The following is a 20,513-nucleotide window of genomic DNA, read 5'->3' on the forward strand; positions in this document are numbered from 1 at the left end:
ATGTTCTTGTTTCTTGGGCTTGGACCAGCGGTCCTTGGCCTAGTGCCCGTATTTCTTACAATTACGGCACTGGTCCATGGGATTACCTTGCCCACTACTTGGGTTGGACAAGTTGGAGCTGTCGTCACCTTGCGTGTGATTACGGCCACGCCCGCACCCTTTGCCTTGCTGACCCCTAGAGCCACCGTTGGTCTGGCTGTCAGCCTCACACCGCTTTTGACGTGACTCCCACTCCTCCATCAAGTATAGCTTGCCGTTGAGATTCACCATAGACGGCGCCGGCTGGCACCGATCCTCAGCGGCCTTCAATCACCCGGTAACTTCCTCCATCAAGAGTGTTGACAGATCAAGGAGCGTTTCAATCGAAAGGACAATCTAATCGAACCTGGTAGGAGCGACGCAGAGATACTTCTCCATGACCTTGTGGTCGGGTTCCAGACAGCAAAGGGTGGCCAATTGATTCACCATGCTGGTGATCCGCATGACAAAATCTTCCATCGCCTCCCCATCGCTGAAGGCGATCGTCTCACACTCCTTGTGCAGCTTCTACGCACTGGCCTTACAAATGTGCTCGTCGCCGATCCGCATGGTCTTGATGCTCTCCCATGCCTCCTTGGCCAACGTCTTGGTCGCCAGCGTGGAACTCGACACCGCCGGGTTCGATGGCGTTCCAGAGGCAACGTGCTTGGAGTTTGAGCTTCATCAACAGTGACCAGTCGTTGTAGTTCGACTTGGTGAGGATGGGGTAGTTGGCCGGGCCTCCGATCTCCTTGACCACGTGCTGGATCACCATGCTACAGTCGACGTTGCTCCCTCCACTGCCATCGCGCCTGGGGGACAAGGAGTATGCTTGCTACATGAACATGTGGCGAATGGCTCAATCTCGGTCCCAGTGCCTAAACACAGCTCTAATACCAATTGTTAGAATCGAAACTCGATTTAACTCACGCGAACACAGTGGAGAAGACTTAGCAAGTTGTGCTGCAAAGCGGCGGCATTGTCTGTTGTATATTCAGCTATTTAACAAAACAAACAGATGATCGTGGCCGCAACTCCTGGGCAAGATGCACACCGTGCTCCCTTACCGACAAGTGCCATCCCAAACGTCAGGAGCATACCAAGCGACTCGCTCCCATGCGAACGTGCGCACGTCAGAGCTCACAACGCGCAACACCGTTAGAATCGGTCAGGCGCTTGACCAAAAACAAGCTAACAGAAAAACAAGAGAGACAAGCGCGCAAGATTTATTCTAACATCACTAACTGAGAAATGAGCATTTACATCACCTGTGTAGATACATGATGAGAGAGAGAGAGAGAGAGAGAGAGAGAGAGAGAGAGAGAGAGAGAGCTCTAGAAAGACAAGAAGCAAAGCTAGCTAGAAAAAGATGAGCTAGGGTATGACAATGTTCTTTCGCTGCAGCGTGGTCTTTCCCTCCAAAGCAGGCTAACATGCAGCATGCATGGCCTCTACAGAAACTTGATTGGATCTCTGCTAAACTCTTGCAGTTTTTTAGAAAGCTTGTGTACTTCTACAAAATGTACAAGTTATGTCAGATCCAATCGATCTTCACTATCCACCTAAGTTGATCAAAGTTGAACCCATTTCTCCTTCCAAAAATATATTCAATTTTCCGTTATTTGCCTCACATACCTAAATGTCTAATATTTGCCTCCTATACATTCAACCTCTCGTTATTTGCCTCTCATACTTAAACGCTCAATATTTACCGTCTATACATTCACCGTCGTGTTTCTCTAGAGGGTGCATCGTCTCCCGCACTTCGCCTATATTATTGGCTTTCTGGACTTGCTAACATTGAGCGCAGATAACTGAGGAAAGTCGTCACCGAGGTAGTCTTGCAACAGCTCATTCTGCTCCGAGTTCTTTAAAATCTCGTAGATTTGGCTGTCTACGAAGCTGTTTTGTGTCGATAAAACAGGACGATCAGCTTGAATGCTTAGAAAGAGAGGAGATGCACACTGGGAAGCCACTTGTTGCTCTGGGAAACATTGAAAAAGTGAAGAATCTGCAAAGAAAATACTATTGAGCGTACTGCCTTTTCCTTTTCATAAGAAAAATGGGGAAAGAATGATATCATGCAATTCGGTGTTAGTACGTACCATCATTTGTGAAAGGCACATGATAACTTCCCTGATCCATTGTCAAGGCTACTCGATCCAGTTCCACTGATCCTATAGTTTCATTTGCTGCAATAGTCGGGCATGGGACCGTCACTGAACCTGTAATGCAATTTGCATCCGGAGCTTCATACTGGATTTCAAAATCAGAACACAGCTGGATATCAATGTCAAAAGTCGCATCCTGGGAGAGTGTGATTTAAGTCAGTGATATCAAAGAGATGGATCAAATTTTGCACACATGAGGAGCAACAAAAAATTTGGATCTTAAAGGAAAGGAATGCACAAGTTACAGTATTAGAGGAATGCTTCAATGCTTCCTCAAAAGGAAACCAGGATGATCCTAAAGCAACTGGTGTCACTGCAACTACTTTTGGATCTATGTGATATTCCCTTTAGGGAAACATGAAAGCACTCGTTAGAAGGAGCATTTTGTCTGTAGCAACAGATAAAATTTCAGGCGTCTCAGACTATAATAAATGCATATCAAACAATATCAAGAGAATATGCTAAATGACCAACCAATTTGTTAGTCTGAACTGCGAACCATGTCTATTTCACTCCAAATATAAGAAAGTTGCAGTTGCTGTGGTTGAATTGCAGCATAATTTCAGGCCACTGCTAGATAATAGTCATTACTTACAATCACATCATTGTTTTCATGCGCAGAAGGTAAAGGTCTCACTCGCACAGATCCAAGCCTTCTGATCGTGCATTGCTGGGAGTGACAACCAGAAAGTTCATTGTCCTTCAAAATGTCTTGCTTATCAGCTTCATGAGTAATTTTATCTGGAAAAACTAAACCTTTCATGTCAATAAACCTTCAGTAGTCAATAAACCATCACTACATAAGTAAAGAAAATATGTAGAGTATGACCAGTAGGTTCAGTAGATTTAGGCCCTGCCATGATCAATCCCTGGAGAATACTTTGGTTAATTGGCCTTGGTTGGCTATTATACATTTCATAATCAGGTTGATGGTAGGTCATAGATTCATATGCATCCTTACTCCATTCTTCCAATAGAGCCTGCAATGGTATTACCATATTATGATCACGTTGCTTTCAGAGTGTACAAGAAGTCGTCTTCACATAGAGCAAAGAAAAACCAAAAATTTGCTATCCCAGAACTATTTCTTCTCTTGTTTTTTTTTGGCAGTAGTTTATTCTGAAACTTATTTCCTCTTCTTGTTTGCTAATGTTGTGCAATACATTGACATGAATGATGGTTTAGATACCTCAGCTGCTCAATATGTGTTGTATCTTCTTTTCTTTTGTTCAAATCAATTTTTTACAAGTATAAAGTAAATGTTTTTGTCATTTTCATGCTCCCTTAATTAAGGAAAAAAAATTGTATGGTCGAAAGAAAGACTATTTACTAATGCATTTCATTAAATGAATTGTGTTGTTGTGTGAGCAACAGAAATTTGAGAGTGCAAGCCTCTACACCCAGGAACTTCGAATAGACATCACAGTAAGTGTCAGGAAAATACCTTCTGAGGCGTATCAAGATCACCGAAAGCATTATACTGGTCAGCTTTTGTTGCTCCAACAATCTGACCAGTAGAACTGAAGTACAACCTAATATCCTTGTCTTTTATAAAGTGAGAGTAAAGGGATCTCCCAGGATCACACATCTTAGCATGATCAACAATAGTTGTCCAGACTAACTGTGAGGCGTTGCTTAGAACCTAGAAAGAGGAAGGGAAATAGCATGTGATAACGATCAAGGTCCAGCCAAGCAAGAAAGTAAAAACAGAATTCTTATCTTACATTGCGTAGAGCATTTGCATCTTTATGATATAGCCTCAAGAAGTGCTTCACTGTGGGAATGCCACTCTGTTTCAGTGCCTTGTGGTAGACACCATTCATTGAAATCTTCTTCAAGCGAAACACTTCATCATCTAACCTTGGAATGTCACGTTTTTTGGATCCTACAAATATAGCAAACACATGAAAACAGATTGGCCCATGTTTTGGATCTTTACAACATAAAATATGACGGCAACAGAAAGTTCAAATTCAATTTCAGGACTACCTTCCCCACGGCGGTCCTTCACAATGAAAGGTTCAGTTATACCTTCTTGGACTCGTACACCAAGATCATCAATAAGGCTTACCGCAAGCCTAAACTTTCCACTCCTTGTGAACCTTGAGTTATCAACGAAAGTAGCGTTTTCAAGATACGCCTCACCGTTTCTCAAATTCAATTCCGTATCTCCTGTAAGCACCACCCCGACTTTGTCACGTGGGCGTACAATATGGTTGCTGAACTCCTCCGGTGTCCAACCATCGTGATTATCTGCGTTGAAGTCGCCATCGAGAACTACAATCTTGACTTTGGCAGAAAGAAGGTGAGGAGAATCGCTGCCCTGCTGATTGCTCACAGAGACTCTTATCTTGATAAGATCCCCGCCAGCTGCCCGGACCTTCCTCTTTGTATAGATTTCATCACTCAAGCTATTCACAAAGCTGAGTTTGTAGATTGGAGGCAGGTTCTGTTCAATTCTTGGTCTGCAGAAACAATGCACATGAGATGCAGATAAGGTTTGCAGAAAAAATTCACACAGGTTGCAGAAGCTTATTATAAAAAAATTACACAGGGATATGATTGAAGTAGCTTGTAAGTACTTTTCTCAGCTCTTCTGGAATCTGTGAAATGTAAGAGAGAAATTCGAAGGGTCAACAATTGCAGAAAGTTGCATCATAAGGTTCTTATTTACAACCTTGAGGCAATTTAACAGTAATTCTGGTAAATGTCTATTCACAAAAAAGGAAGTGCTACTTTACCAGAAGAAGAGAAAGATGGATGACATCAAATCAAACAATAATGACTGAATAAAATAGGGGCATCATTATCATCAGTATCCAATCAAAAACTTGTTTTGCTTCTAGCCAGAGAAAACGTGATGTTTTAAACATTTTTTTTAGGGGAAATGCTTTAAACATTTCTGAAACACCACTTCAGCAACGATTTCTATGGCAATATACTCAATCTAATAAAATATTTTTTTAATTAAATATAATAAGAATATAATATTATAAAAGAATTTTAGGAGACAAATATGCATATACAAATTTCTTATGCCCGATAAATCTTAACACAGACGTTGTTAACCAACGTTAAAATATTTTGACCAGATGCCAATTATCTTTTTAACAGGAGCGTATTGGATTTACCTCCAACGAACTGGAAATAGCATGAATGCACATTCCTAATATACTGTGTTCATTTTCTTCAACAAACTCCAATAAACAAACAATGGCCTATGTAACAGAGCAATAATCCAGCCATTAGGTTGCGTTCATATGATTACCCGGCTAACAGCAGTCTCGATCGCTTCCACCCTTGTGGTGAGCTCCTGGAGGTGCCTGCAGCCCCTAATCTCACTGCAAAAGAACCACACATACAAAACTGGCTCAGGATTTCAGAGACCCTTGTAAAAAAATAGTCCTACAGATATGTTGATAGCAAAAAATGGTTCAGCTAATATTTTTGTGAACGCCAGATGGGCTAGTGCTTAGGCCGCATCATCGCCGGAGCATCCGGTGTGTAGAATGGATCATAGCGAGTGAGTTGCAGAAGGTTTCAACCTAGTAGAAATCGTCAGATGTTCCGGTGTTCAGAATTTCATTCTCACCGGAATATTTGGTGTTTAGTCCGAGTTTGGAAAGTTTTAACATATCGGAACATCCAATTAAATATTTTTTCCAAATCGAGAGGCCAATGTTTCAAAAAATCGGACCCTCTGACAAGATCGGAACATCCGATGTTTGGGTCAAAACATCCGATTAAATATTTTCGTCCAAACCGAGAGGTCGATATTTGAAAAAATCGGACCTTTCGATTTGTATTGGAACATCCAATATTCCCGATCGGAACATCTAATTTGACTTGGATCTGTATTTTTGGGAAGAGATCGAGTCGGATTTGAAGATAAGTTTAGGAGATTCTGGCTCAAAACAGGACAAGATCAACCCTCCCTATAAATATAAAGGATCATAGCCGATTGAGAGAGCCCAACATCAAATCGAATAAACACAATTTACTTTTATATTTTCTTTTTATCCTTTTTGCCCTAAATCACTTTTTCAACCTCAATTGCTTCCCGTTCTTGATCTCTACGAACAAGAACAAGCCACCGGCCATCTACACTCTAACAGGATCCCTCCTGAGCATGGGTGACGACGAAGGTCTAATGGTGCGACACCACAACTAAGGTTTCCTAGGCGTTGCCCGCGGGACACATAGATCCGAACTTCCGATCGGCCGATCAGAACATCCGATCCGGCCTGGAATTTTCAATCTAACAATTTACACACGAGGTGCTCGGTGTTTGGCATGACACTTTTTCACGTCAACACACTTTTTGGTGACTCCGTTGGGAAAGAAGTTTTTCGGCTATCTCCTAGTCGAATTCTAAAACCCTGGACATACTACGGAAATCGACAAGGATAATATCACCATGACATCCTACGACGAGTTGCCGGAAGAAGCGAGTTTGGCGTTCGAGGCCAACTTGGAGCAACGTCGGCAATAACTCTTCTTGCGTTACGTGAAGACTCGGTAAGGGGTATTAAAGAAAGAAGATTCTCCATTGCCCGCCGACCAAAACCTTAAGGTACTAACCAATGTGAGTATTAAACCCTCTCCATCTCATCAAGAGGTTGCTATTATGATTGATCAATCTGTTGGTACAACTATGGCTAATAGTGTTCAAAAGATGGTTGAGGACACATTGGTTGAGAAGATTCGGCCTTCAGTTTTACAGATACATGAGGAAGAAAATTTGAAAGACCCCGTTGCTAGTAATGCTAATGCTCCAACTACTCCTACTATCGTTAATACATTACCTAGTGCTCCTTATGCTTACTCGAACAATTCTCATGATGGCAGGAACTATATGGGTGGTGTTGCACCTAATCATGGAACTTCTCATGCTATTAAAACCGATGTGACACAAAACCCATATCAAACATCATATGTTAAGCACCATGCTTCAACTTCAGCTCAAGCTTGTAGCGCCGAAGGTTATCCTAATGTGCAAACATCTTACTACCAAATCATAGCATATAGTGTTCCACCTATACCTCCACAAAGGTCGAGCATCCCTTATGGGCTGACACCTGCGGAATGTTTTGCTACGGCACCTCCTATTGCATCTTATGCCCTGAATTTGTCCATATCGCTGCTTGAACCAATAGCTAACCTTACTCGAACTGTAGCAGATTATGCTGCAATTATACGAGAACAGGTAGCTACTGTGTTAAGGGAACAATTTGGCTTGGATGTTAGAAGAAAATCTCGTGCATACCAAAAGTCATATTCCAAGCACTATGATACAATCTCGTACCCCCGTGGTTTTAAGATTCCTGATTTTGTGAAATTCACCGAGGAAGATAATAGAGCAACTAGGGAGCATGTGGGTCAATTTCTTGCACAATTAGGTGAAGCTAGTTCCAATAATGTTCTTAAAATTATATTATTTCTTTTGTTATTATCTGGAACCATTTTTACTTTGTTTACATCTCTTGCTCCCAATTCTATACATGTATGGTCTCAATTAGAAGAAAAATTCTATGAGCATTTTTATAGTGCCGATACTAAATTGAGGCTTTCATATTTAACATCGGTTAAACAAAAATACATTGAACCTGTTGCTAATTTTATTAGGAGGTTTAGAGATACAAAGAACCGTTGTTTTAACTTGATACTTTTTAAAAAAGACTTAGCCGAATTAGCTTATTCGAACTTATTATCTCATCTTAAGGAAAAGTTAGAAGGGAGTGATTTTCAAAATGTTAGTCAAGTCTTGCAAAGAGCTCTAGCACAAGAAAATCGGGCTAAAGAGTCTAGAAATTTTCAGAAGTCAAGTAATAAAATGAGAGTCGGTCGTCCCAATGTTCATATGCTTGAATATGAATATGAAAATTTGAACAATGACGACGTTGAAGTGTGTGTGGCCGAATAAGCTTGGTCTTCTAAGTCTAAACCATTCATTTACTCTTTAAGCTGATGCCTTCTAAGAATCAGCAAGAATAAATTAAACTTACTTTTGATGTAGCAAAGTGCGATAGAATTTTTTATTACTTGCTACAAGAAAAACAGATTAAATTGTCTCATGGTCATGTAATTCCGTCATTAGATGAATTAAATAGGCGAGCTTATTGTAAATGACATAATTCTTATTCTCATACTACTAACAATTACACTGTTTTTCGTCAACAGATTCTTCGGCCATTAATGAAGAACGATTGAAGTTTACAGAGATACAAGTAGAAAAGAAATCATTCCCGGTTAATGTGATTGATCTCTAAGACAAGAGCATCCTAATTAAGCCAAGTCAAGCCGAATCAACTAAAGGGGAAAATATAATTATTAGTGAATAAAGGTCCAAACCTTGGGGGGGGGGATCAAAAACTTGTTAAGAGAAGTGTTACTTAAGAAGACTCGCAAAGGTAAAGAATCAATCAAGATTGTGGTGCACACTACAGCTACCGAGGGGCATGATCGCCATGCTAAGCCAAAAATGATCAAATCGAAAATCCCGGAAGTGGACAAGGGGAAGATCAATAAAGCAAAGAGACATGGCAAGGTTGAAAAATTCAAACCCACCTTCAAGCAACTCTTGTCTAAATATGAGAAAGACAAGACCGTCCTAACTCATATGAGCCGGCCGAGTGGGGTTAAACAACCCAGATCACCTCCAAGACAAGGAGTACACAATCATCATCAACTAAGGGAATCATGCTACTAATGTCTACCCGCCACTCGGTCCATAGCCATGGCCATGGGCACCCCCTCCTATGCCATTCCCTCTTTGCCCAATGTGAGGTTATAACAGTATGTGGATGTCCCCTCCTCTTATGCAATTTCCTCCTTTTCATCCGGGATGGGTAGCACAATAAAGGCCGGTATTTGATAGAGTATCATGTCATGTCCATGACCGAGTGGAGCATACAAATCGGTCTAGTGATGTTCAATATGCTAGAGTTATGAAAAAAGTATACCGGGACAAGGGAAGTAGTATTTCTATTGAAAATTTATATTATAATGCTAATAAGACAAGGACTACTGCTACTGATATTATAAAAATTGGTTCAATGAAAGTGGTTGTCGAGGAGCTTGGCAAAGGACCAATTATCTTTGGTGATAACCCGGTCAAGTCTAAACATGTGCCTACTGCTGTCCAAGTTGATCCAAAGACCAATGATTATGAACCGAGTAGTAGCAAGCTGCTTTCTAAGTATCTACAGCTGAGATGATGTCCCTTGGGTTTATATCACATAAAGAAAAAAATATTGCAGAGGTTACGCAAGCAAGAGTTGATAGAGCAATAAGCTGAAAATTTGTGAGATGCTACCTTCAATGAGGTTAAAGCAATGTAACCCGTGAAGCAAATATGGAGACCAAAGCTAGATGTCAAAGCAGCTCCTACAACAACTCTTTCGTCAACAACAATGCCGGTGCCTATGCAAGATGATAAGAAAGATGAGGAATTGCTTGCGATTATTCGCCGATGCATACTAATAATGCTTCACCAACCGAAGGTATGTATATTAATATGGTTTTTATGTTAACTTTGAAATTTTGTGCTACGGATGAAGGTGAAGTAGCTCAATTGGATTTGAGGCCAAAAGAAGTTATTTTTAATAAGCCAAATGAGACGGACCGACACTTGGAGCCATTATATGTGAACGGTCATATCAATAGGAAGTTGATTTCGAGAATGCTTGTTGATGGTGGAGCTACAGTTACTTTGATGTCATACTCAATTTTCAAGTAGCTTGGTGTGCTCAATGGATTTGCGGGTGATTCTAATGAGGCTAAAGATGTTATCTCTATAAAGCTCACTATTGGAAATAAGATATTATCCACCGTCTTCTTCGTTGTTGAGATGCAAGGTAACTATAGTGTTACTCTTGGACACGATTGGATTAATGCAAATAGCTGTGTCACGTCTACCTTGTATTAGTTTTTAATTCAATGGATGGATAATGATGTGGAAATAATATATGCGGACACTTTGACCTATGGAGGTATGGCAATACTAAGTCTTATCGGGTCTCGATTTTTCAGATTATGGTTTTCTTAGTGTTTCGAATGATGGAGTTGTACCCGTAGTTGTAAAGTCAACTTGTGATAATTGGCTCAATGAGGTAATGTATCAATGAATAGAGACAAGAATTTAGAATGGTTACAAAAGCGTATGAAGCAATATCGATCAAATAAGAACGATATTTATGAAGATATTGAGGATTTAGATGAATTAGATAAGTTGGGTCATGAATTTTCTTCAGCCGATCCATTAGAAGAGGTTGATATAGGTAATGGTACTATACCAAGATCAACATTTGTAAACAAAAATATGAAAACTGATTATAAGGCTAAAGTAATCGAATTACTTAGATAATACATTGATTGTTTTGCTTGGGAGTATTATGAGATACCGGGACTTGACCAACAGTTGGTAGAACATCAGTTTCCTATTAACATGGAGTTTAGGTCTTACAAACAACCACGTGGGAGATGTAATCCTAACATGTACGATTGGATTAAAAAATATATAGACCGATTGTTGAAAGATGGGTTTATTAGGCTATGCAGGTATGCGGATTAGATCTCTAATATCGTCCCGGTTGAGAAGAAGAGTAGCGAAATTGATGGCAAGGAGCATGCAATTGCCTACTTGAGCCGACGTGTTTTGGAAGCGGAGACAATGTATGTCTTTATTGAAATATTATGCGTATCATTGTATTATGCTTGCACAAAGTTAAGGCATTATTTGCTATCTAGTACTTATGTAGTAGCATATCAAGCCGATGTGGTTAAATATATGTTACAAAAGCCAATTTTGAATGGTAGAATTGGTAAATGAGCATATGCACTTATAGAATATGATTTGGCTTATGAATCTTTGAAATCTATGAAATGTCAAATTATAGCTAATTTTATTGTTAACCATCAGATTGATGATAAGCATAATTTAGAAGTCGGCTACATATCTATTAAACTATGGAAGCTTTATTTTGATGGTTCGGCTTATAGGGTTAGACAATGTGTTGGTCTTATTTTTATTTCATCTAGATGTGCTGTTTTTGGAACATCTTATCACCTAGATTATTTTTTACTAATAATCAAGCCGAATACGAAGCTCTCTTGTTATTATTAGATATTTTAAGTTCCATAGGTGTAAAGAATATAGAAATTTTTGGTGATTCGTTACTAGTTGTGTAGCAAGTTTCCAGTAATTATTAATATTTTGACGGATCATTAAATAGCTATCTTGATAAGTATCTAAACATTATTATTGTTTTGGATGATTTTGCTATCAATCATGTGTCTAGAGCTAATAATTTAGAACAACAAATATCTAGTTATCAAGTTAATAGAGGCAAATTCTTTGTGATTGGAAAATTGATACTTGAAAGTGTTGATCATTGTATAGCTAAACATGAGTTTTTAGGTTCGGTTATATCTTCTCGGGCGGGAGAAAATGTTAAAGTGACTGAATTTAAGGATTGAAGAAGGCATTTAATTGATTACTTGAAGGATCCAAGAAAAAGTGTTGATAGGAAGATTCGGCGACAAACCTTCAAATATACATTGTTAGATGACAATCTATATCGCCGAACTATGAATGGTTTGTTTCTCAATGCTTAGATTCGGATCAAGTAAGAATTGCTATGAGAGAAGTACATGAAGGCATAGGTGGTACACATCAATCAAAACGCAAGATAAAGTGGTTATTGAAAAGAGTTAGTTTGATTGCTTCATGTATTATAAAGGGTGTGAAGCATATCAAAAGTTGGTGATATTTAGTTAGTTTATGCTGCTATGATGCATCCTATTATCAAACTATGGTCGTTTCGAGGATGGAGCTTGGATTTTGTTGGTCAAATACACTCTCCATCATCTAAAGGTCATCATTTAATTTTGGTTGCTACTAATTATTTCACCAAATAAGTTGAAGTTGTTCCTATCAAGAACATAACACAGAAGGAAGTGATTGACTTTATATTGGAGCATATTGTTCATAGATTCGGCATTTCGCAAACTTTAACTACGGATCAATGTACTTCATTCATGTCAGATCAGGTATGTGAATTTGCCGAGTCGTTGAAAATTAAGCTTTTCAATTCATCTCCGTATTATGCTCAGGCCGATGGCCAGATCGAATCTAGTAATAAAACTTTGATTAGGCTTATTAAGAAAAAGATATAGGAACATCCTAGAAGATGGCATGAGGTTCTATCGGAGACTTTATGGGCATATCGTATATCTAGATATGTTTCCACTAAAGTAACTATGTACGAACTTTTTTATGGGAAAAACTATTTTACCTGTTGAAGTGAATCTTAATGCTTTGAGATTGGCCGAGTAAAATAATTTGTCAGCTGTGGATTATTATGATCTAATGATGGATATAATTTATGAAGTGACGGATCAAAAGTTCAAGGCTTTGAGGGAGGTCGAGAAGGATAAACTAGGGTGGCTAAGGCATACAATAAGAAGGTAAAAGCAAAATTATTTCAGATTAGAGATCTCATCTGGAAGACTATTTTGCCTGTAGTGTCAAAGAAAAAACAAAAAGTTTGGCAAATGATCTTCAAGTTAGGAAGGTTCATACAAAATTGTAAATACCATATCTGAAAATTCTTATTTGTTAGAAACCTTGCAAGGGGAGATATTGCCTAAAGCTATTAACGAGCGATACTTGAAGAAATACTATTATAGTGTGTGGCAAGATTCTTAAAAGAAATATGGCTAATGTATTGATTATCATCATCCTAAGGAATGTTCATAGCCGATGACTTGATCATCGTCCTAAGTAAGGCAGAAAGTGAGAAGATATGTTTTTTAGTAAGCAAACTTTACCAAAAAAACAGGGGGGCATGTATTGATAGCAAAAAAATAGCTCGACTAATATTTTTGTGAACGCCAAATGATCCGGTGCTTAGACCACATCATCGCTAGAGCATCTGGTGAGTAGAATAGGTTAGAGCGAGTGAGTTGCAGAAGGTTTCAACCCAGTTAAAATCGTTGGATGTTTTGGTGTTCAGAATTTCATTCTCACCGAAATATCTGATGTTCAGTCCGAGTTTGAAAAGTTTTAACATATCAGAGTATTCAATATAAGGATCAGAACATCCAATTACATATTTTTTCCAAATCGAGAAGCCGATGTTTCAAAAAAATAAACCTTCCGACAGGATCGGAACATCTGATATTTGGGTCGAAACTTCCAATTAAATATTTTTGTCCAAACCGAGAGATCAATATTTAAAAAACCGAACCTTCCGGTTTGTATTGGAACATCCAATATTCCCGATCAGAACATCCGATCTGACTCTGATCTTGATTTTTAGGAAGGAATCGAGTTGGATCTGAAGATAAGTTTTGAGAGATTCCAATTCAAAACGGAGCAAGGCCAACCCTTCTTATAAATATAAAGGGTCATGACGAGAGAATCTAACATCCAATGAAAGAAACATATTTTACTTTTATCTTTTCATTTTATACTTTTTGCCCTAAATCATTTTTCCAACCTCATTTACTTTCTGTTTTTGATCACGACGAACAAGAACAAAACATCCGCCATCTACATTCTAACAAGATCCCTCGTGAATATAGGTGACGATGAAGGTCCAGTGTGACACCTATGGTTTCCTAAGCACTGTTCGTGGGGTACACAGATTGCAACTTCGGATCGGCAGATCCGAACATCTGATTTGGCCTGAAATTTTCGGTTAGATATTTACGCATCAGGAGGGAGAAACAGCCAAGGCCGGCGCATTTGGTTTCCAGCCCAGGCGAGGTGGAGGAAGAAAGCGGCTAGTTACTCACAGGTCAAACGACCGGCACCGCCTCTTCAGCGCCGGCACAGGAGATGCCGGCGCCGCCGCCGGCATCTTATACCTTCCTCCACCATCACCACCTCCTACTCCTCCGTCGCCGCCTCCTCCTCCGCCCTCCCGCCGCCGCTTCGCCGGCATCCGCCACCTCGATACGTCCGCACTCGCTTGCGCTTGTGTGTGTGCGTTGCTTTGATGCTTCCGGGCTTCTGGCGGTCGGAGAGGCTAGCTATATATGGTGCGCGGAAGAGCGCAGGGGAAACTTCCCGTACTTCTCTTCCGGTGCCGGTCGGAGAGGCCGGCTATATATGGAGCGCGGAAGAGAGCAGGGGAAACTTCCCGTACTTCTCTTCCGGTGCCGGTAGTAGCTTTTCCGATGGCACTACTACTGCTGTCAGTTGTGGGTCCCATTTGCAGGCCCTCCACTTTCTGGAGCGCAGAGATTCATTTATGCTATAATTCAAGTGTTTTTAGGTGAAATAGATGTTAATTTCATGTATTCCAAAATAACGACTACTGCCTCATGTTTAGCTACTAGGTTGTGTTTTGTTGGTTTGCCCATCGAGCTCGTCTCGTCTCACTTGGCAAAGCTAGCATTGTCAGTGTCGGAGAGCATTTTTGGCTCACCCGAGCTGACAAAGTTAAATCCAAAACAGGATAGATACCAAGGCAGGGAGCAAGAGAACTAAACGTCCTATTTCTTGCCCAATCAGGCACGGCAAGTGGCAGTAAGGGATCCAAAAGCACTCTCAAAACCTAGAAAAATACATTGATTTTCTCATACGAAAAATGGCATTGCTATGTTTTTTTTTTCAAGATCAAGATGGCATTACCATGTTAGTTAAAAATGTTTTATCATTATTATATTTAAGTTTTTCTAAGCAACGATCGGACTGTATGTGAGAGGTCATGTTGGTGTCAAAACGGGTAATTTTAAAAGTTGTAGTATAATGGTACGAGGGCAACATTCATGTATATGGACCCAGTGATCCATATGGATGCGACCCACTATAAGTGGTGGTAGTTATGATAGATAGCATAATGTTTATGTACAGAGTAATAAATAAGGTGAGACTTATTTTTTATTAAAAAATTAGAGAAAGAAATACACAAAGAGAGAGAATAATAATATTTTATTTCTTATGGGCTGCTCATATACATATGGGTAGCTCATGCTATAGATTGCTATATGCACTATAGATTGCTATATGCACTGGTCTTACAATAGTTATGTACGACTTTATGATATCATATGGACTAGTTTTTTTCACATTGTGATTGCCCTGAGAGTGTCTAATCTTCAAATGCATCAAAATTAGAGATTTTTCAACTATTAGATCAATACCCAGCAATTCGTGTGGGTTGTTTCTATATTAAATTTAAATTGCAGAAAATCTTTGCTATAACTGCATACATAATACAAAATTTAATGCAAGCTAGCGTGCAATTTTAGGTGACTAAGAGATAATAAATTTCCTCATCCCTTAATTATTACCAAAGGTAGTATAATTTTTTTTCTTTGGCAGGGTATGGTTAATGACTTGTCAAATGTTAACTAAAATTTGTAATGCGGTCACTATTTTCATTTTTCTTTTGCCCACATATAGGTTACTAAGTGCGTGCAAACATTCATTTTACGAAAGAGAACTTCGTAATATTTAGCCGAAGCCGAAATCACGGCAGCCCGCTGCTCAGAGGCTGACGCGCAGGGCCCACCGTCGCCGGCCTGGTTTTGCCGGGGCCGTCACGGCCGGACGATGCGTCTCCATTGAAGATCGCGCAACACATGCTCTGGCCTTCCCTGCCATCCAGCTTGCCTCGAGACCCCAACCACGATGTTAGCTGAACGGTAGATGCCACAATATCACCTCAAGTGTGGTGTCAAAACAAACCGTGGCGCGAGAGAAAGTAGAGTATGGCTCGATGTTAGCATTGGAGCAACTGAAGCGTGTGAACATCGCATCTCAAACTCGGTTCTCGCCGAGGGAATTAAAAAAAATGGAGGAATCCTCCACAGAGGGAGAGGACTGCTCAGGTTGGTTCTTCCCGCCGCGCCATGGACGGAAGATGAGGAAGAGAAGGGGAATGGAAAAATGGATTGATTCGGGGGCGAGCTGACGGTGGGAGGGCTGCTCAGGTTGTGTCCAATGTGTGTATATTGGCCACAACGTTGATGTCCGAAATGACAAGGAGTAAAAAAGAACAGAGGGAATGGTTTTTGAGTTGCTTCTGCAATCAAATTGTTAGCTAGATTTAATGAAGAAAATATTGTCTAAGATGCCTGGGCATATGGTGCGCAATGCCTCTTAATATTAGGATGACGAAAGATAAGTAGTCTGCCACATCAATCGAGAGAAAATAGAAGCATGGCATGTCTCATCCCTGCTCCCTAGCTTATTACCAAAAGTTGTGTTTCGCTTAGCAAAATTTCGACTGAACTTGTGCATGGGACCGTTGAGCTGAGCTGAGTGACTTTGACTGTGACTCTATGAGGTTACAGTGATCGCGTAATTGATTCTCCGCGTGTGCGCCGGCCGATGCCGAAAGCAGTCGGGGGCTGGATCCGCTTGCTTGGGGGTCACGGCCGAGAGGCCAATTGGAAGGCGCGGCCGTGTCCGGCGGAGCGACGACCTGACGCGACGACGCGGCTCGTTGAAATCGCGAACGCGAACGCGGTTCCGGCTCGCCTTCGTTTGGTGGTGCAGTGAACTCGGTCTGGCTTGATTGTATCTTCTTTTCTCCTTCTTTTCTCCTTTTCTTTGGTTTGGAAATTGCCGATTGTTTTATGGACGTTTCTCTCCTTCTTAATTGATACGTAATTGGCAGAGCTCTTCCATTATCTGTCAAAAATTAGATGTCGAGGAGTAGATGAGTAACTATAAGTCTATATAGAACGATGAATCTTTCTTATTGTATTACCAAGATCTAGCTAGGTTGTGCAAATATGAATTATTATAACTCACACCAGGGAAGAAGCTAGAGCTCAGCCTACCTTGATGCACCACTCAACGTATTGGACTATACACTTGCGGGAGCAAAAGGCTGGTGCTGGATACACACACTTGAGACACAGGTACACAAAGGATGCAATATAAATCTATGGCTAGTAAAAAAAAAATTAGGTCCCAGTGCCTGTGCACCTGGTAGCTCTATTGGGCTTCGCCCCTAATTCACACTACAGGATATAGCCACTAATGCAAATGGTACTGCTGCTTGGGAAATTTTTTTTACAGATAATGCAAGAGCTTTGCCACTGCTCTACCCATCAATTAAAATAGTTAGCAGTTTAGCACAGTCGATCTGGCAACGCTTGCAAAAAAGCTGTAGTCATGGCGATTACATGCGCATCAATATATCTGACCTTATTGCAAGCTGTCACACCCGATTTTTAAGAAAATAAATCAGATGTATTTCACATGTATGTTAGGATCAAGTTTTCATACATGTAGTAATATCATTAGGGATAACATAATATATGTTATTAATAACAAAAACAACCCTTACAAAAGGACCCGCGGGTCTAAAAGAAAATACTAAAAGATTTTCAAGCAGCAGCAGGACTCCCATCCATCCACAGGCGTTGATCGAGGGAACACCAGCCTATGGCATGGTCTTCAGAGCGACGCCTTCCTCCTTCTAGAATTCAGCACCATCGTCCAAAAAATCTTCGAAAATTTCACCTTCTGAGCAGCATCCGGAAGTTTGGGAGAAGGCAAGCGTAAGTACACAGAGTACTCAGCAAGTGAGGAAAAATAGTATGACATGCAGATTCACTAGATATCCCATATCTGGCTACCGACACATCGGGAGTTCCACCACCCGACTACCCAAACCAACCCTTCAGAATCTCCACTAATTATGAAGAAGTCCAAGCCCGCTCTTAATCGCGAGCATGGTTGATCGATCAGTTTTATCACTCTGCAGAGTTTGCACATTTTACCCACGAGTCGTGATTCCCGTTTTGCTTTACACTTCCGGGGTGTAAAGCCGGGGTCTCATTACAAGGCCGTTACAAAGCGCCTCCAAATCTATAAGCAGACACTAAGTTTTCACCACTAACAGGGATTCCATCCACTGCAGAGGCCCCCTCTTGTGCCACTTAACCGACCATTGATGCGTACAGAATATGAAGGGCACTAATTACTTGGCCAGGCCGTACCCATATAGATCTCATGGTTGTGCTGTTATGCCGGGTAACAGGCTTCACAAACCGGTCCTTAGGATTCCACACAGGAACATACACAATCCCTGCTGTATAGCTCCACCTCATACTAGCCATCCAGTTAGGATCCCTATTCCAAGTTACTACAAGATTACCATACCTCAACTTTTGTTACATAAACATTAGTCAAGATTAATATTTACTCCCAACCTGACTGCACTAGCATAGCTACCCATTTTATATCCCATGACCCAACAGAGGCTACAAGGAATTATCACACAAATTCTAGTAAAACCCTACTCATGGGATTCCATATTAAACAAGCATGCATCTAAGGAAAGTAAAATCTACAATGTTCTACAATGGTATCAAAGTGGTCAAGAACACTTGCCTTCAAATGCAGGTTGCTCGAAGTCTTCAAATGCTTGATCTTGAAGGCTGACACACTGCTCGTCTCCTAAATCCATTGCGCACACCGGAAAGCAAACAAACATAATAGCTAAGTACAACACACAAAACAGGAGCAAATAACTATAAAAAGGCTACTAAAGGACCGTACACGTTGCTACGATCTCGGGAGCGTGAAAATCACCTAAATCGGAGCTCGTATGAAAAAGTTACGCTAGTTTTATTCTGCAAGGGCTTTTCTAAAATATTACTGGGACTAATTTGTAAACACAAAAGGCTCTAGGGACTTATATGTAAAGTTCAGGGACCTATTTGCAAGTATCCAAAAGTTCAGGGGGCCTAAAAGTATAAAACAGAACTAACCAGGGGGTATTTTGTGAAAACAGAAAAGTCTAGGGGCCTAATTGTAAGATTACCTATTTTCTGGGAATTAAGGAATTATTTTTGTACTGGAAAATCCATTTAATGCGTCAACAGGCTGACTAGGCTCAGAGGCTGACGTGGCGGCTTGCGTGGGTGCTAACTGGGTTAAAAAGGCTGATGTGGCGCCTACGAGTTTCTGACTGGGCTGTGGACCGGCACCGTGGACTGGGTCTACTGGTCCATGGTGGACCGGTTACACACTCGAAGGGGTACGTGATCTCGATCGCTGATCTGAGATCCAACGGCTCAGAGGGGTTGGGGGAAAATGGTGACCGGCGGCGACAGAGAGACGGCGCCGCCGCCACGGACATGGCTGGAGCTTCGCCTGCGACACACTAAAACGCACTACGGACCACTAGAATCTACGGCGAGTGGCGGAAATCAAAGAGGGGCGCACGGGGAGTCTCACCGAGAGCTAATCGACGGCCGAGGAGATCCTGACGGTGGTCAGCGATGGTGGAGATCGGGCTCGTTGAATTCGCGGATGCGGCGACGGAGAGTTGAAATCGACGATCGGATGAGTTCCCTGGGAAGCATGCGGTGCCAGAGAGGGGGTCAATCGACTGAATAAGGCTCCGGATAACGCTGACGACGGCGAGGGGGCGATGGTGCTTACCGGCGTTCGATGAAAGTTCGGTTCCGGCGGCGAGGAGGCTTCGGCGAGTGGAGAAATGAGCTCCACGAGCTTCGGCGAAACCGGCGGTGGGCTCCGACGCGGAGGGGAAGGCTCGGGAGCGGTGGATTTGCTCGGCGAGCTCGGCGACGGCGGCAATGGAGCTCAGGTTTTCGGCGAATTGAGGCAGACGGGGTGGCGGTGCGCTGCAGGGCCGTTGAATAGGCGAGGGGAGGCTGCCATTGCGTGGGCGTGGGCACGTGGGGCGGGGCATGCCGGCGAATTTGGAGGCGAGGTGGGTGATGGTTGCGGGAGCAGGCGTGCGGGCGCTGGAGCGGGCGCGGAGACGAAAGCGCTGTCGCGCGGGCCCTAGGTGTCAGCGAGAGCGAGGGGGAGGAGCGGGCTGGGCTACGCTGCGATCGGAAATTGGGCCGGAACCACTGACTGGGCTGGCCACGTGAATTGAACGGGTGTCACACAAGCCAAAAAGTTTGTGCCTGAATTCTCTTCTGACTTTCAGAGGGGAAAAGAAACTCAGAATCTGAGTGCTGTGCCCAACTCTTCCTGGACTAATTATCCGAACCCAATTCAGTCTATTGCTGTTTGTTGCTCTCGCTCCGGAGCGAGAACCTACAGGCAAGAAGAAGAAAAAGAATTGCTTATATGTGCATGTTCGGAAATGGGAACGTGATGAGCAGATTTGGGTGTGTTTATCTATCTCGTTTCTTCGAAGAACGGCGTATATATGATGTGCCAGATGGACTCGTCAGACAGGCAAGCGCATAAAGACCAGGAAATGCTGGCCGAATCGCACGGAAAATGGTTCTGCCGTGTCGTTCGTCTACATGGGGAAGATCGACGACCGGCCAAGAAAAGAACCTGCATGGACAAGAGCAGGAAAGTCCAGGGCA

The 20,513-nt window shown here is 41.7% G+C and overlaps 2 protein-coding genes across 3 annotated transcripts; both read right to left on the reverse strand.

Annotated features, from left to right (window-relative positions):
• Positions 1–1,490: 1,490 nt before the first annotated feature.
• Positions 1,491–14,406, reverse strand: LOC133904910 (calmodulin-binding protein 60 A-like). 2 transcript variants are annotated; one of them, XM_062346556.1, is made up of 10 exons: positions 13,989–14,406; positions 5,458–5,530; positions 4,740–4,792; positions 4,179–4,654; positions 3,914–4,074; positions 3,634–3,831; positions 3,019–3,169; positions 2,785–2,930; positions 2,124–2,325; positions 1,491–2,029 (listed from the first exon to the last, which is right to left on the reverse strand). In XM_062346556.1, the coding sequence occupies exons 1-10, from the start codon at positions 14,135–14,137 to the stop codon at positions 1,788–1,790; spliced, it is 1,851 nt and encodes a 616-aa protein (XP_062202540.1). In that variant the 5' UTR covers positions 14,138–14,406; the 3' UTR covers positions 1,491–1,787. The 2 variants fall into 2 exon arrangements, with proteins under 2 accessions (XP_062202540.1, XP_062202539.1); XM_062346555.1 differs by having other exon boundaries at positions 2,785–2,939.
• Positions 14,407–17,892: 3,486 nt separating this feature from the next.
• LOC133905298 (uncharacterized) lies at positions 17,893–20,296 on the reverse strand. Its single transcript, XM_062347059.1, has 3 exons — positions 19,606–20,296; positions 19,399–19,515; positions 17,893–18,615 (listed from the first exon to the last, which is right to left on the reverse strand). Exons 1-3 carry the CDS (start codon positions 19,874–19,876, stop codon positions 18,536–18,538), a joined length of 468 nt encoding a protein of 155 aa, XP_062203043.1. The 5' UTR covers positions 19,877–20,296; the 3' UTR covers positions 17,893–18,535.
• Positions 20,297–20,513: the final 217 nt, after the last annotated feature.

Source organism: Phragmites australis, chromosome 22 (assembly GCF_958298935.1).
Source record: "Phragmites australis chromosome 22, lpPhrAust1.1, whole genome shotgun sequence".
Lineage (NCBI taxonomy): Eukaryota > Viridiplantae > Streptophyta > Magnoliopsida > Poales > Poaceae > Phragmites > Phragmites australis.